The sequence below is a fragment of the Chlorocebus sabaeus genome, chromosome 20 (assembly GCF_047675955.1).
Source record: "Chlorocebus sabaeus isolate Y175 chromosome 20, mChlSab1.0.hap1, whole genome shotgun sequence".
Classification (NCBI taxonomy): domain Eukaryota; kingdom Metazoa; phylum Chordata; class Mammalia; order Primates; family Cercopithecidae; genus Chlorocebus; species Chlorocebus sabaeus.
Genome location: NC_132923.1, coordinates 125040671 through 125058337, shown reverse-complemented (window position 1 = coordinate 125058337; position 17667 = coordinate 125040671). Strand labels below are relative to the sequence as shown.

Sequence of the window (17667 nt, the reverse complement as noted above, 5' to 3'; positions counted from 1 at the left end):
GAAGGTCTCCTGTGGATTGAGCGGCCTCAAGTCAACTTGGGCAAGAGGGGATGGTAGGGTGGTCCTGGTTAGAGCCTGCGCTGTGGAGCCAGCCCTCGGGCGCCCCTCTGAGGCCCTGGGCGGGGCAGGCAGCCCTTCTAAGCTCACGTCCTCATTTCTAAAACAGGGAACCTAAGTCCCAGGGCTGCGGTGCAGATTAAATAGCAGGACGCCTGCTGAAGGCTGCACGGTGCCTAGCACGGTTGGTGTGTGTGGAGGACAGTGGGCAAGGGGAAGAAGACTCCGGGAGGACCGTAACTGCCTGATTTTAAAGACTTTGTGGGGCTGGGTGTGGTGACTCACGCCTGTACTCCCAACACTTTGGGAGGCCGAGGTGGGCCGATCAACTGAGGTCAGCAGTTCGAGATCAGCCAGGCCATCATGGTGAAACTCTGTCTCTACCAAAAAATACAAAAATTAGGCATGGTGGCATGTCCCTGTGGTTCCAGCTTCTTAGAGGCTGAGGCAGGAGGATCCCTTGAGCCCAGGGAGGCAGGCGGAGGCTGCAGTGAGCCGGGATCACGCCATTGTACCAGTCTGGGCGACAAAGTGAGACTCCGTCTCAAAAAAAAAAAAAAAAAAAAAAAAGTTTTGCAGCGTAAAGTATCTTGCAGCTATTGAGCTCTGCCATTGCAGCTGGAAAGCAGACAGTCTGTGAACAAATGGGCTTTGTTCCAATATAACTTTATTCACATAACAGACCACTAGCCCAGTAAGTAATTGCTAACCCCTTGCCTACAGCCTTGAAGGCTGGCAGGGGCATTGAGTGGGCTGGAGAGCCTCTGTGGCATTAGAGTTGAGGCAGGGCATGATCTGATTTCAGTGTTCACAGGATCACCCTGCTGCTGCGTGAAGAGGAGGCTGTCGGGTATGAAGACGAGGGCAGAATAAGGGTGACCAGTTGGGAGGTGGCAGGTGAGGGCCGCTCAGCCCAGTGCTCCAGGGTCAGATCCTGGATGTGTATGGGAGGCAGAGCCTGTCAGAGCAGCCGCTGGTGTGAGGGAGAAGGGGAGTCGGAGTGGCTCCAGGAATTTTGTTTGAGCCACCAGAAGGCCGGAGCTGCCATCCGTGGAGAAGGGGGGCACCGAGATGGGAGAGAGCTGGTTGTGGGGATGGCTGGAGTTCAGTTTTGGGCGCATTAATGCTGAGATGCCTGTTAGACATCTGGGTAGGCGTGGAGGAGGTCGCTGGACCTGCATGGTGAGATCTGTGTGCAGATCAGCCGAGAGGTCTGGGGGGCAGGATGGGGCAGCATTTGACCTGGACACTTACCACAGAAAGAGGGGTGATAAGTAGGGCAGGGAGAGGAGCCCCTGAGAGACCAGAACAGTGAGGGGCAAGCCCCAGGCAGCTGGGACCAGGCCAACAGCAGCCAGGAGTACTGCTAAAGGGAGGGGGTAGGGATCAGAATGGGATGGGGTTGAATGAGAGCCAGGGCAACCTGTCCTCTCCCCGCAGGACCCATCTTATTAAACAGACCAGGCCACTCACTGTGGGGTGGACCAAGGACACCCCTGTCCCTGAGCCCATGGAGCTAAGGTCTGATGCCAGCCACAAGGAGAATGTGTCCCCAAAGCCTGCAGTGCTCCTGAAGCCAGGCAAGAGGCTTAGAGGGCCTGGATGGGAGGTTACAGGAGCAGGGCCTGTCTAGGTATCGGTCCAGAGACCCCTCCCAGGCAGGCCAGCCTATAGGGCCTGGCTAATTCCATAGATCAGCCACCATGGTCGGCTGCACATAGAACAGTTTTCCCAACCTGGGGCCTAAGGAGCAGGGGTCTTGGGAAAGTGAGGTCAGGAAGAGAGGGGACCAGGAGTAGGCCTGGTTGGTGCCCCTGGCTAAGATGGGGCCCCCACAGGTCAGCCAGTACCAGGGGCGGTGGGCTGGGGACATCCCTGCTCAGGCTGCTGAGGCTTTAAGAAAGTCACAGAGGGCCGGGAGTGGTGGCTCATGCCTGTAATCCCAGAACTTTGGGAGGCCGAGGCGGGTGGATCACCTGAGGTCAAGGGTTCAAGACCAGCCTGGCCAACATGGTGAAACCCCGTCTCTACAAAAATACAAAAGTTAGCCGGGCATGATGGTGGGTGCCTGTAATCCCAGCTACTTGGGAGGCTGAGGTGGGAGAATCACTTGAACCCGGGAGGCAGAGGTTGTACTGGGCGACAGAGCAAGACTCCCTCTCAAAAAAAAAGGAAGCCACACAGCTAGGCCAGCCAAGAAGGGGAGCAGCCCAAGAACAAATGTGGATTCTTGAATTCACATCCCAGTTTCTTCGTGTTCCAGCTGTGTGACCATGAGGCAAGTTACTTGACCTCTCTGAGCTTTAGTTCCCATCCACAAAGGCAGCAACTTTTATGGCCCACTCTACCTGCCAGGCCCTGCGCCCAGAGCCTCCCAGGACCTCATCCATCCCCATGAGGACTCTGTGCCTGTGGAGTGGGCTTAGGGGCTGGGGAGGGCCTCCAAGGCCCCTCTCCGTGTTCCCAGAGCAGCTCACCTTTAGCCACTGCTCTGTGGGGTCTTGCTTTCACCCCAGACCACTGCCTCCACCACCTCTTTGCTCAAGCCAGAAATCAAGGAGTCCCCCTTGATTCTTTCTTTTTTCCCCTTTACCTGACTCCCCCAAGCCTGCTGGCTGCACCTCTGAAGCTTGTCTGAATCTTCTCTTTACCCACCTGCTACCCCCAATCCCATCCACCATCATCTCTCCCCTGGGACCCCCTCAACTACCTCCTAAATATCTCTCTGCTTCCCTCTGTCCAGCTCCAAGAACCCCCTACTCCAAGAGCCCCAGGGACTGCCCATCGCTTCACCCAGGGAGACAGAGCTGGCAGCAGACCCCGGAAGTCTTAGCTCCCTCCCGCTGCTGGGGCCCCGTCCCCTCCCTGGCTCTGAGGCCTGGACAGCTCCACCTGTCCCACCTGAGTGCCGGCCACCCAAGTCCTCCCCCAAGGCATGACTGTCTCTCCTCTCTTTAGAGCAACGAAGATTCCGGAGGAGCCTGGGCATCAGCCTGAGCGGTAGACATGACCAGTGGGTGCCCGGGTGCCAGGTGGAGAGGGGAGGGCGTGCTGCCACACCCTCCCCAGGGGCGGTGCTAGGCCAGGAGCCCTGCCGAGTCCAGACCAACCTGGCCAGCCCTGGTCCCCGCCTGGGCCTAGCCCTGAAGGACACGACCGGCCGACTGGTAAATTCAAGCGTCTGGCAACAGAGCAACCTGCAGCCTCCAGCCCGGAGGTGCCAAGGGAAGGCTCGAGCGTTTGCCATTCAGCAGAGCAACCTGAGCAGCAGTGAGACCAGCAGGCCCCACCTCTGCCCAGAGCCTAGGGGGAGCTTTGGGCCCCACAAGCTGCCCTGGGGTCGTCTCCTATCCCAGGAGCCACTGGCTCGCCCATCTCCCTGTCTGAGGCAGTCCAGGCTGCCGGCCCCGGGCACCCCTAGTGGGGACTTCAGGCCCACTGAAGCCTTTGCCCCTCTTGATGGGCACACACGGCCAGGCCTCAGATTCTGGGGTGGCCTGGGGAGCTGGAGGTCCAGGCTGGTGGGGGAGCCTCTCACCCTGGAGGACCTGGCTATCCCCAGTCAGAACCAGACTCGGGCCCCATCCCATGCTGCCATCCAGCAGCTGCTGGCCTCTGTACGTTGCCTGGCGCAGGAGGCAGCCAGACTCAGGTGCCAGGCACCCCAGGAACCCCCCGGTGCTGTGCAGCAGGACCTCTGGACCAGCAGTGGCCAGCCACTCTCCGCCCACCAGCCTCTCCTTGCTTCCTGGGACGAGAGGCGGAGATGCCTTCGAGGCCAAAGGGAAACTGCAGCTTTCTTGAAGACCCCGGCTAGTCTCTCAGACTCTTGGGCACAAAGCAAGCTAATGTCACCTGAGACCACTCTGGGGACACTGACTGGGGATTCCCTTAATCCCGAGCAGGGGCTCCCTCCTGCTCACCCCCTGGGGTCAGGGGACAGCTGCTCCCCTGCGTCTCCAGATGGCAGGGCACAGATGGGTGACCCCAGTCTCCCTCAAGGGGTGGGAAGCAGGGGGGCCGGCCCCTGTTCCTCAGCCTTCTCCAACACAGCCTGGGGAGTCCCACCCAAGCAGAAAGGAGAGGAGGGGGCCCCGAGGGAGCGGGTCCACAGGGAGGAGGAGAGGACAGCGTTCCATCTGCCAGACACAATCCCAGCGAGCAATGCCTCGAAGGTAGAGGCTGGGGGAGGCTGGAGGTGGGGTGGGGGGCGGGGGGCGTTGCTCCGGGGCAGGGAGGCTCGGCAGGGGGTGCCTTGTCCTGCCTGCCTGCTGCTTGGCCTGAGAACTGTGTTATGTACTCTTGCTTTCCCAGAACAAGGCACAAAACATTGTAGCCCCAGAGTCTGAGGCAACCTGGTGAGGCCATGGCGGGGTGGGGACAGGGGTTGGAGCCGGGGGGACACATGCTCAGTACTCTGCTTCCATTTGCCTGTGCGAACGGAGATGAGGGCCTGATGGAGATGAGGCAGGGTTTCAAGGAAGAGGAACTTATTTCCTGTCCCTGCTGGGGAATGAAGGGAGCCTCCAGGGCCCCAGGGACGAGAATGAAGGGATGCTTGTGGGTTTGGGGCACTGAGTGTCCTGAACTTCTGAGGCCACCCTGGGTTTTTGGCAAAGAGGGCAATCTCTGGCTGGATGCAGTGGCTCATGCCTGTAATTTCAACACTTTGGGAGACTGAGGCAGGCAGATTGCTTGAGCTCAGGAGTTCAAGACCAGCCTGAGCAACATGGCAAAACCCTGTCTCTACAAAAAAAAAAGAAAAAAATTTACAAAAATCAGCCGGGTGTGGTGGTGCACGTCTGTAGTCTCAGCTACGCAGGAGGCTGAGGTGGGAGGATCGCTTGAGCCCAGGAGGTCGAGGCTGCAGTGAGCCATTATCATGCCACTGCACTCCAGCCTGAGTGACAGAGCAAGACTCTGTCTCAAAATAATATATATATTATGTAAGAGAAATAAAGATGGCATTCTCCGACCCTCAGGGCCTTGCTTGTGTGGGGTTTCCAAGTCCAGCCATCAGTAAGAGGGAAGTTCTTCGAGTCTACAGTGTGTTACTTCTGTTGTGGTGTGGGTCACCACCCAACTGATTGCAGGAAAGGCATCTCGGAGGGTATCCAGCCACTGGGCTCTCCCTGGGGATAGGAGGGCAGTCCACCCCTGATCAGCCCTGGTCTGCCCCCAGCTGGCAGCTGTTGTCCAGATGTTTTGGATCCTGGAGGCACTTGGTGAAGAGGCAGCCGGATCCAGTGGTGGCGGCAGTGGCACTGGGCCGCCGGCAGCTGTTGCGAAAGGGCCTTCAGGCCCTGTGGCTCCGGGAGGCTCAGCTGGAGGCAGCATGCGGGCGGTACACAAAGATTCTGCTGGCCTGGAGCTTCCGAGAGGTCAGGAGTCCCCAGGTTGGGCCAGGGGGCTGTGTGAAGCACTAGTGTATCTGGGGAGGAGACTCAGTCTATGGAGAGGGCACCCACTGGGCATAGGTTGCACCTCATGAATGATCAGCAGTAGATCGTGTAGTTGTGAGTCCACACACCTGAATCAGCTCTGCCTGAGTTCAAATCCTGCCCCCTCTACCACTTTCTAGCTGTGTGACCTTGGGCAAGTTACCTAACCTCTCTGTGCCCCAGTCTCTTTCTCTCTAAAATGGGATGATGATAATAATAGTACATACCTCTCTCAGGGTCATTGTGAGAGTAAATTAATAAGAGACTCAGGACACTGCCTAGCATACAGCAAGCTAGTAGATAAGTGGTTGCTATTTTTTATTAGTGGTTTGCCAGCCAGGGCTGGGAGGGAGCATCTGTGTCCTTCCCTCCTTGGGAAAGGGGTGCTCTGAGAGGGTCCAGTCCCAGCTTTCGTCTTCTAAGGAAAGTGTTGCCTCTTGGGATGCATCTCTCTGTATTTGTTCATTCATTCATTCCTTCATGCCCAAAGAAGGAACGAATAGGCAGAGTAATGGTTAAGACCACAGGCTGTGGAATCTCATAGGCGTATGTTACTCCTGTCCCCTCCCCTGCCTGGTGTTTCCTTGGGAGGCAGATTCAAGGCCAACATCTCCTTTCCCCTTCTCTCTTGAGCCAGTGGAGAAACCTGGCTTTACAGCAGAAACAAGTACAGCCCCCCATGCAGGCTGGGCCAGGGTCCCCGCCCTCCAGGAGAGCCCAGGGCCAAGGCCCCTCCTTGGGAAGAAGCACAGTGGCGGACCTCTCCCAGAGAAGCAGGCTGGAACACATCAGGTTGGTCAGCGTGGCCTGGGAAGCTGGTGGCCTGCCTTCCCCCACTTCCTGCCTTGCCCCCACTACTTCCTCATCCCCACAAAAGAATGGGAATGAAATAAGCAGATGTGGGCAAAGATTGATGCAAAAAAGATGTCCATCACGGCATCATTTATAATTGTAAAAACTTCAAAACAGCCAGGCATGGTGGCTCACGCCTGTAATCCCAACACTCTGGGAGGCCTCGGCCAGGAGTTAGACAGCAGCCTGGGCAACATAGCGAGACCCCGTCTCTAGCAAAAAAATGGAAACATTTAGCCAGGCGTGGGGGCGTGCTTGTAGTCCCAGCCACTCTAGAGGCTGAGGCAGGAGGATCACTTGAGGCCAGGAAATCAAGACTGCAGTGAGCTATGATCATGCCACTGCACTCCAGCCTGGGCAACAGGGCAAGATCCTGTCTCAAAAAAATAAGCTGAAAAGCAGCCTGAGTGCTCAACAGTGAGTGAGGAAATGATGGTTTGACCATGTAATGAACGATTAGCAACCATCCAATATGATGTTTAGGAAGATTTTTTATTGGTTTTGTTTCCAATCATAGCAGTAATGCAGGCTCAATTTGAAAAATATTCCAAATAGTCGGAAGTGTATTAATTAACTTGAAAGCTTCATCCTCTCATAGCCCCCTCCCTGGGAGTATTTTTATGAATATTTGCATAGCATTTTTAAAAACAAGGGAAAATGGTGTGGCAATGTTAAATTTTTCTTAAAGGAGCATAAAAATGTATCAAAAATATCTTTCCCAACCACATAGTTGCATAGAAACCACACAGTGCATAGAAAAAGGACCAGAAGGAAAAAAAAAAACACAAACCGAAAATGTGCAATGTGAAGCCTAACACTGCTGAACCGTACACTTAAGGAGGCGGAGCTTGCAGTGAGCCAAGATCTCACCACCACACTCCAGCCTGGCGACACAGCGAGACTCTGTCTCAAAATAAAAAAAAAAAAGGTTACAATGGTAAACTTTCTGACATGTATTTTACCACAATTAAGGAGTGAAAAATAAATATTTCATTGAAAAATGCTAAAATAGAGACTATGCTTATCTCTGGAGCAGTGGGATTAAAGTCAGTTATTTTTTTCTTTTCTTTTCTTTTCTTTTTTTGCCCAGGCTGGAGTGCAGTGGAACAGTCTTGCTTACTGCAACCTCCATCTGGGTTCAAGCAATTCTTCCGCCTCAGCCTCCTACGTAGCTGGGATTACAGGCACACACCACCATGCCCGGCTGATTTTTTTTCTTTTTTTTTTTTTTGTATTTTTTTAGTAGAGATAGGGTTTCGCCATGTTGGTCAGACTGGTCTCAAACTCCTGGCCTCAAGTGATCTGCCTGCCTCAGCCTCCCAAAGTGCTGGGATTACAGGTGTGAGCCACTGCGCCTGGCCTCTGGTTATATTTTTCTTTATTTCCCCAATTTTCTACTACAGTTGGGTATTTTTTTTTTTTTTTTTTTTTTTTTTTTTTGAGACGGAGTCTTGCTCTGTCGCCCGGGCTGCAGTGCAGTGGCCGGATGTCAGCTCACTGCAAGCTCCGCCTCCCGGGTTTACGCCATTCTCCTGCCTCAGCCTCCGAAGTAGCTGGGACTACAGGCACCCGCCACCTCACCCCGCTAGTTTTTTGTATTTTTTAGTAGAGACGGGGTTTCACCACATTAGCCAGGATGGTCTCGATCTCCTGACCTCGTGATCCGCCCATCTCGGCCTCCCAAAGTGCTGGGATTACAGGCTTGAGCCACCGTGCCCGGCCATTTTTTTTTTTTTTTTAAACAGAGCATTGCTCTGTCACCCAGGCTGTAGTACAGTCGTGCGATCTCTGCTCACTACCACCTGTGCCACCCAGGCTCAAGCAATTCTCATGCCTCAGCCTCCCGAGTAGCTGGGACTACGAGTGTGTGCCACCGCACTGGCTAATTTGTGTGTGTGTGTGTGTTTATATATATATATATATAAAATATAAAATCTTTTTTTTTTTTTGTAGTAGAGATGGGTTTCGCTATGTTAGCCAGGCTGGTCTCAAACTCCTGGCTTCAAGTGATCTGCCCGCCTTAGCCTCCTAAAGTCCTGGGATTACAGGTGTGAGCCACCACACCTGGCCATGTTCTTGTTTTTAAATTGAACAAATGTATTTAAATAATTATTTAAATGATATTTATTTTAATACATGTTTGTTGTTTTAAAAAAATCCAAATAGTATTAAAGAGAATAAATCAAGAGCAGAACCTCCCCCCAGCAATAGCTTTTAAATCTGACATAAAATGAACTGTCCAGAAGAGGATAGGGGGACTCAGCGCCCCCTGCTCCCAAGGGCAGACCGCATCTGCCTGGGGTGGGGTGGACAGGTTGGGACCGTGTGCCCTCCCTCCCAGGTCATTGGCTTCTCTCTGGGCAACTTCACTTTTAGTCCAGGAAGTCTGAGGGAGGAGGAGAGAGCTCAGTGGCTTCTGTCACATCCTGGGCAGAGAACAGACAGCAGAGATGAGAGAGTCCAGATACTGGAGGCCCTGCAACTGGCGGGTGAGATGTGGGGTGCTGGGAAAGCAGGGAGGTGGAGACTGGACGTGCAGGGCCTGAGCTCCGCACTGGGCAGGGGCGGGGGACCCTGGGTGAGTGAACGTTTATTGTGCATCTGCTTTGGCACATTCCCAGAGACAATCTCATTTGAGCCTCACAGTGACCCCCAAGAGGAATTGTGCCCATTTTACGGATGGGAAACTGAGGCACAGAGAAGTTAAGTAACTAGTTTGAGGACACACAGCATGAGAGGAGCACAGCCTGCATTTCTGGGCTGATACGCTGATGCAGGCCCACACCGGAGGCTGGAGTATTGGAGCTAGATTTAACTTACTCAGAGATGGGGGAGACAGGCACCCCACGTGTCAGGGGCCCCTCCTGGCTCGGATCCTCCCATCTGCTTACTCTCTCTTTTCTCTCCCTCCTCCCTGTCTCCTTAGTCTTCTTCCTGTGGTGCCAACAGAAGGAACGGGCCAGACAGGAGAGGGAGACTCTGCGGAAGGCCACCAGGGCCACACAGACGACAGGGAGCTTCCCCCATGCCTGGCACTTTACTGCTGCAGGTGCAGCCTGGGTGGCCCCACTGAGCCCCCAGCACCAGAGAGCTTGGCTGTACAGGTAGGACACCCTTCCTTTTTTTTTTTGAGACGGGGTCTCACTCTGTCACCTAGGCTGGAGTACAGTGGCACCATCTTGCTCACTGCACCCTCCACCTCCCTGGCTCAAGCGATCCTCCCACCTCAGCTTCCCAAGTAGCTGGGACCATAGGCACCCGCCACCATGCCCAGCTAATTTTTTGTATTTTTAGTAGAGACAGGGTTCCACCATGTTGCCCAGGCTGGTCTCGAACTCCTGATCCCAAGTGATCTGCCCACCTTGCCTCCCAAAGTGCTGGGATTACAGGCGTGAGCCAGCGTGCCTGGCCCCCACTTCCCTTTAAGTCAGCTCTTAACTCCTAGTATTGAGAGGCAAGGATGCAAATGGGAAGTGAAAGCAGCCATCGACTGAGCATGCCTAGAACATGCTAGCCGGCCCCACTGGCTGGGATTTGGTTATAAGCAAAGCTTAGTCCCAGCTTGCCACCTTTCCCCCTCATCACAGTGGAACCCATGGCTGGTGGGGGAACAGACAGGAAACTGGCAGTCCCAAGGGTGTATGTGAGTACCACCTGGCTTAAGTGTTGTGAGTTTCTTTTTTTGCTTCTATGAGTTTCTTTTTTTGCTTCCTGGTGGTTAACTTTTTATTATGGGGCATTATTATTATTATTATTATTTGAGACAGAGCCTCGCTCTGTCACCCAGGCTGGAGTGCAGTGGCACGATCTCGGCTCACTGCAACCTCCACCTCCCGGGTTCAAGCGATTCTCCTGCCTCACCTCATAAGTAGCTGGGATTACAGGCACATGCCACCATGCCCAGCTAATTTTTTTTTGGTATTTTTAGCAGAGTCGGGGTTTCACCATATTAGGCTGGTTTCGAACTACTGACCTCAGGTGATCCACCCACCTCAGCCTCCCAAAGTGCTGGGATTACAGGCATAAGCCACCACGCCCGGCCTGTGGGGCATTTTTTTTTTTTTTTTTTTTTTTTTTGAGACGGAGTCTCGCTCTGTCACCCAGGCTGGAGTGCAGTGGTGGATCTCAGCTCACTGCAAGCTCCGCCTCCTGGGTTTACGCCATTCTCCTGCCTCAACCTCCCGAGTAGCTGGGACTACAGGTGCCCACCACCTCGCCCAGCTGGTTTTTTGTATTTTTTAGTAGAGACGGGGTTTCACTGTGTTAGCCAGGATGGTCTCGATCTCCTGACCTGGTGATCCGTCTGTCTCAGCCTCCCAAAGTGCTGGGATTACAGGCTTGAGCCAGTGCGCCCGGCCCTGTGGGGCATTTTTATCTTACTTAAAAGTAGAGCAGATAGGATAATAAACCCCAGCGCACCAATTACCCAGCTTCAACAAAATCAGCCTCTCTTGAAGCTTGTTTCATGTGTACTCCAAATACATCCCCCGCTCCAAATTATTTTGAGGCAAATCCCATGCATTATACCATTTCATCCATAAATACTTTTGCATGCCTCTCTAAAAGATAAGGACTCTTTAGAAACATAACCACTGGCCGGGCGCAGTGGCTCATGCCTGTAATCCCAGCACTTCGGGAGGCCGAGGCAGGTGGATCACTTGAGGTCAGGAGTTCGAAACCAGCCTGACCAACATGGTGAAACCCTCGTCTCTACTAAAAATACAAAAATTTGTCGAGCGTAATGGTGAACACTTGTAATCCCAGCTACTCGGGAAGCTGAGGCACAAGAATTGCTTGAACCCAGGAGGCAGAGGTTGCAGTGAGCTGAGATCATACCACTGTACTCCAGCCTAGGCGACAGAGTGAGACTCTATCTCAGAAATAAATAAATAAATAAATACATAACCACAATACCACTCTCACACCTGAAAAATAATGAAACAACTGTTCCTTAATACTCACGAATATCTGGCCAGTATTCACATTTCCAATTGTTTTGCAAGTATATATTGTGTTAGAGTTTGCAATAAGGTCCACATATGGCAGTTGGTTGATAAGTCATTCAAGTCTTTTAATTTTTAATTAAAAAAAAAATTTTAGCCGGGTGCAATGGCTCAAGCCTGTAATCCCAGCACTTTGGGAGGCTGAGATGGGTGGATCACGAGGTCAGGAGATCAAGACCATCCTGGCTAACACAATGAAACCCCGTCTCTACTAAAAAAAAAATACAAAAAACTAGCTGGGCGTGGTGGCGGGCACCTGTAGTCCCAGCTACTCGGGAGGCTGAGGCAGGAGAATGGCGTAAACCCAGGAGGCGAAGATTGCTGTGAGCTGAGATCCAGCCACTGCACTCTAGCCTGGGCGACAGAGCGAGACTCCATCTCAAAAAAAAAAAAATTTTAGAGACAGGGTCTTACTCTGTCATCCAGGCTGGAGTACCGTGGTACAATCATGGCTCACTATAGCCTCAAATTCCTAGGCTCAAGGGATCTTCTCATCTCTGCTTCCAAGTAGCTGGGACTATAGGTGCGTACCACCACACCTGGCTAATTTTTCAATTTTTTGTAGAGATTTAATTTTTTGCCATGTTGCCCAGGCTGGCCTCGAACTCCTGGACTCAAGCGATTCACCCACCTTGGCCTCCCAAAGTGCTGAGATTACAGGTGTGAGCTACCATGACTGGAGAATTTTTAAAATTTTTGGTAGAGACAGAGTCCCACTGGTGAGCCATGATCGCACCACTGCACTCCAGCCTGAGCTCAAGCAATCCTCCCACCTCGGCTTCCCTGAGTGCTGGGATTACAGGTGTGAGCCACCACGCCCGGCCTGTTAAAATCTTTATAAACTATAGGCTCCCCTTCATTTTTTTCTTTCATTGCATGTTATTTGTTGAAGAAACCAATTTGCTTGCCCGCTAGTTTCTCACTCTTTGCATTTTGCTGACTACATCCCCCAGTGTAGTTTTCCGTGAGAACGTTTAGCACAGGAAGCTGACCTAGACCAAGGTTCGGTGTCGATGTGAAGGATGAAGAGTTGCCTGGTGGAGGGAGATCAGAGAAGGGTAGAGTGTTCAGAGGCCTCTGGCCAGGAGGGTAAGATCCCGAGGTGTAGCAGAGCCGAATTGGAGCCTTGTTAGTACAGGGTAGAGGGGGCTGAGGGTAGTTGAAGATGAGATTGGAAAAATCTGTGGGGGCCTTGTTGGCCATGGGGAGGGGTTGAAATTTGATGGTAGAGCAAGGAGGCTACCACTGGAGGATTAGCAGGCGACTATGATGATTTGATTTGAGATTGGAAAAACACCACTGGGTTACGGAATAGGAAATGACTGGAGGAGGCTGACAGTGGATGCAGAGAGGCCAGGTCAGAGGCTGCTGAGGCTACCGCGCTGCCAGAGGTGACAGTGTCATGGCCTGAGCAGGTGACGTGCGATGCATCTTCAAAGCAGCCCGTTTTACAGATGAGAAAACAGAGGCTTGACCAGGCACAGTGGCTCAAGCCTGTAATCTTAGCACTTTGGGAGGCCAAGGCGCCTGGATCACTTGAGGTCAGGAGTTCGAGACCAGCCTGGCCAACACAGAGAAATCCCATCTCTACTAAAAATACAAAATACAAAAAAAAAAAAAAAAATTACCCGGGCATGGTGGTGCATGCTTTGTAATCCCAGCTACTCTGGAGGCTGATGCAGGAGAATCGCTTGAACCCAGGAGACAGAGGTTGCAGTGACCAGAGATCACACCATTGCACTTCAGCCTGGGCAAAAGAGCGGAACTCTGTCTACGAACAACAACAACAACAAAATATGGAGGCTCAGAGCGATGAAGCGGCTTGCCCAAGGCCTAGGTAGTGTGTCTGGCAACGGCAGGCAGCTGGAACCGCAGTCATCAGACCTTGCAATTGACATGGGTGTTTTCCCTCTGTTCTCCCAGGTGCTTTGGGGCCTGGCAGCAGTTCGTGCAAAGAGGGTCCCGGTACCGAGACCACCTGGCTGACCGCCAGACGGGGACCCTGAGGAAATGCCTGGAACAGTGGGTGCGGATGAAACAGCTCCGGGACTCAGATGGGGCAAAGGTGACCCAGCTGTCCCTCTGCCGGCAGAAAGCAGGTGAGCTAGTGTTGGCTTCTGCCCCAGCAAACCATGTCACTTAATCCCCTTCTTCAGTGGGCCCTAGTTGAATATGTGAATTCTTGTGGGAGGTGGTAGAACTGGGGCTTTCTAGGAGGGCAGCCCGTAGTCCTGGGAGGGGGCAGGAGGGGTCCGAAAGTTGGCAGGCCCGGCTGAGCCACATCCCTATGTCCCATCGCGAGCTGCTGTGGGTGAGACACTTGGTTCTGCTCCTCCCACTGCAGGCTCCCTCGGTGCTGGTTATCCCAGATCCCGCCCGGAAGGGATGTGGGACCCGCTCTTGGGAAGCTCCTGGTGTGATGGGGGACACACAGCCCTAATCTCTACCCCAACACTTAACTGGGGGCCCAGTGTAGTGGCTCGCGTCTATAATCCCAGCACTTTGGGAAGCCGAGGAGAGTGGATCACTCAAGGTCACGAGTTCGAGACCAGCCTGGCCACCCTGGTGCAACCCTGTGTCTACTAAAAATACAAAACTTAGCCAGGTGTGGTAGCACACCTGTAATTCCAGCTACTCGGGAGGCTGAGGCACAAGGATCGCTTGAACCCAGAACGTGGAGGTTGCAGTGAGCTGAGATCACGCCATTGCGTGGGCAACAAGAGCAAAAAAAAAAAAAAAAAACAGCACTTAACTGGGGAAGATGGGATCTTTGAGGCAACCTGGAGGGGAGGGCTTGGACGCAGTGGGAGGGGACAAGAGACGAGAGCTCCCAAGAGGGGCCCGAGGCAGCAGCTATCAATGGCTGTGGGCAGTGAGGTCAGTGGGGGGGCAGCTGACTGGCCTCTTGATGGTTTTTCAGGACGTGAGGCTCTCCACACTGCAGGCCCTGCAGCCTGTGGCCTGGGTACAGTGGGCCAGACCCAAGGGCTGCAGGAGCAAGGCCGGGGCTCTCTGCAGGATGCTTGCCGGACACTGGCTCTCTGCCGGGCGCTGCTGCTGTGGAAGACGCGGCTTTTCCAGTGCCAGTGGGCCAAGTAGGTGTCCACAAGCTTGTGACCTGGGGTTGGGTCTGGGGACTGTGGTATGGGCACATGAGCAGTGCTCAGCACCAGGAGGAATGCGGGAGGAGTGTCCCATAGGGCAGTAACTGCATCCCACTCCTCCCCATGGCCCTGCACAGGCCCTGGCACACTGTGGTGCCCAGCCGATGTCAGGCCCTGGGAGGTGGCCTAGGGACACTGGAACAATGACTGAGCAAAGGTCCACTGGGGGCCAGGGGGCTGCCAGAGACACAGACATAGAGCTCTACAGGGGTGGCCGGAGCCCTAGTGAATAGCCGTCCCCCTGCCAAGTGCAAGTCCCGTGGTGGCAGGGACCATGTCTGTCTGGCTGTCGTTGCTGGCTCCCAGCTCCCTGCAGGTGCCTGGCATGTTGCAGGCATGGAGTAAATACTGTAAAGGAACAAGGGCAGGAGCCAGGGATCAAGCTCTTATCTCCTCCCCCATCGGCCTCATTACACAACTAGAGAAAGTGAGGCTCAGAGGGCCGGAGCAGGTTGCTCTAAATCCCAGTGGGAGTCAGGAACAAGAAGGTCCTGTGGTGAGACCTTGTTGCTGCCCCCACACAAGATGGTCACTGCTGGAGTTCAGAGCCCAGACAAAGGCTGTGGGTGAAGGGAGGGTGGCGATCAGGAGCAGCCAGCTTCCCCGAGGGGATGTCAGGAGGAATGGAGGCCAGCAGTTGCAGGGTTAAGAATTCTGTCCTTGGCTGGGCGCAGTGGCTCACGCCTGTAATCCCAGCACTTTAAGAGGCCAAGGCCAGTGGATCACCTGAGGTCAGGAGTTCGAGACCAGCCTGGTCAACATGGCGAAACCCCGTCTCTACTAAAAATACAAAAGCTAGCCAGGCGTGGTGGCAAGCACCTGTAATCCCAGCTACTTGGGAGGCTGAGACAGAAGAATGACTTGAACCCAGGAGGCAGAGATTGCAGTGAGCCAAGATCATGCCACTGCACTCTAGCCAGGTGACAGAGTGAGACTCCGTCTCAAAAAAAAAAAAAGAATTCTGTCCTTGAAAGCCACATACCCACATGGTCCACTTGGACCCTCAGCCTCTTTCAGTGTACCCCTGCAAGTCCAGGAGAATTCAATTCACCGTGACCTTTCAGAATGTGAGGGTACTACTCATTACTCACATGCCTGCCCCACAGCCCCCAGGCCCTCCCTCTGCAGCCCGTCCTCTGGCCTTTGGACCTCAGGGCACAGTTGATATTTCCTGGCAGCTCTCCCGGGGCACCCTCCAGGGCCTAGATGAATCCCAGGTCTGCTGCTATCTGGAGTTTGGGGAAATGACTTTCCCCCAGGCTCAGCTTTCTTATTTTTATAAGTGAGTGGAGGCAGAAGTACTGGTGTGGTTGTGGGGGTAGGCCCTGGCGTCTGGGGTCCCTGGGCCTGGGGCTCAGCTCCATCTCTGATCAGCTGCGTGGGCTCCCAGCCCGCCCCGGGAGCATGATGAGGCCAGCCAGTAATGCAGGTGGAGCATTAGCTCGATTAGCCAGACGTGGTGGCACGCACCTGTAATCCCAGCTACTCGGGAGGCTGAGGCAGGAGGATCGCTTGAGCCCAGGAGGCAGAGGTTGCAGTAAGCTAAGATTGTGCCACTGCACTCCAGCCTGGGCCACAGAGTCAGACGCTGTCTAAAAACAAAAACAAAAACAAAAAAAGCATTAGCCCAGTCAGCCCAGTCTCACCTGCTCACTGAGGTCACTCAGAGAACTCTAGAAAAGTCTGGAAGCCCAGGCTGTACCCTGACCATTAAGTCAGAATCTAGCAGAATCCAGGGATGGGACCCTGGTGGGTATCGGTATCTCTTGAAGCCCCCAGCGATCCCAGCATGCAGCTGCTGTGGGGGGCGGCAGTGTGGAATGCTAGCCCAGGGTCTGGCCTGTGGTGAGCACCCTTCCAGCCCACCTCTTTCACAGCGGCCGGGGGGGTAGCCCCTGCTTGGCCACCCTGCCCAGCCTGGGGGTGAGGCTGGGCTGGGCACTCACCTGCCCCTTCTCTAGCTCCTTCCTCCAGGGCCTGCAGCAGCGGATGCTGCAGCGCAGCCTGAGATGGTGGCACATGAGGGCATTGGGCCCAGATGCCACAGCAAGCTACACCAAGACCCCCTCAGCTCCGGAGCCAATGGGCAGCAGCACATCCCAAGGCTCTCTGGAGAAGGTGAGAGGTAGGTGGGTGGGGAGGGGCTGGGGCAGGTAGGGGTAGGTGGGTGGAGATTGTGGGAAGGGGACAGGGCGGGGGACCCAGGACTCCACACCTCCTTCCCCAGGTTCCCAGGGCCCCCGCCCTCCCGGAGACTCTCCAGGGGAGCCTTCTGTGGGCAGCTGGGCAGCGGCAGCAGGGGCAGTGCCTTCTGCTCTGGCGGGCACGGGCCCGGCAGTTCCAGGGCACAGCCAAGTGGTACCAGCATACCCTCCAGAGGCGGTAGGGACCCCTCCCCATCTGCCCACCACTCTATGGACTTACTGTTTCCCAGCCCCTTCTCCCATCCACCCTTGGCCTTCCCAGAAGCAGCCCCTTGGGGTCTGCACCTCAGGGGCCTTCAGTTCCTCCTGTCTTCCTGCCCTGTCCTACTGAGAGGGTGTCAGGGAGCGGTGAGGCACTCTACAGAGTCACTGTTCCTCTTGGAGATTTCACAGCCGAGGTTTATTCATTTATAGCACAATGCATAAGAGTTGGTCTCCCTGGGTTCTAATCCCAACTTTGCCCCTCACTGGCTGTGTGATCTTGGGCAAGTTGCATAACTTCTCTGTGCCTCTAGTTGCCTATCTGTAAAATGGGGTTAATAGTACTCGCTCCACTCTGTAGAAACAGACTTATCGGGAGGCTGAGATGGGTGGATCACAAGGTCAGGAGATCGAGACCATCCTGGCTAACATGGTGAAACCCCGTCTCTACTAAAAAATACAAAAAACTAGCCGGGCGAGGTGGTGGGCGCCTGTAGTCCCAGCTACTCGGGAGGCTGAGGCAGGAGAATGGCGTGAACCCGGGAGGCGGAGCTTGCAGTGAGCCGAGATTGTGCCACCGCACTCCAGCCTGAGCGACAGAGCGAGACTCCGTCTCAAAAAAAAAAAAAAAAAAAAAAAAGTAGTACTCGCTCCAGTGGGGCAGCGGCGAGGCAGGGCACAAACATTCCCCAGTGCCGTGTGTGGCACGTTGTGAGTGCTCAGTCCATAGCAATGTTTATGGCTA

General features: G+C 54.3%; 1 protein-coding gene across 1 annotated transcript in view; it reads left to right on the top strand.

Moving 5' to 3' along the window:
* The first annotated feature begins 1567 nt into the window (after positions 1–1567).
* The window catches only part of C20H1orf167 (chromosome 20 C1orf167 homolog), a 25926-nt gene continuing 9826 nt past the window's right edge, over positions 1568–17667 (top strand). The window contains 11 exon segments of the mRNA XM_007980545.3: positions 1568–1637; positions 3016–4232; positions 4372–4415; positions 5240–5438; positions 6136–6290; positions 8727–8839; positions 9277–9454; positions 13277–13452; positions 14274–14448; positions 16479–16635; positions 16745–16899. Of these exon segments, the coding sequence (XP_007978736.3) occupies positions 1568–1637; positions 3016–4232; positions 4372–4415; positions 5240–5438; positions 6136–6290; positions 8727–8839; positions 9277–9454; positions 13277–13452; positions 14274–14448; positions 16479–16635; positions 16745–16899 (2639 nt within the window).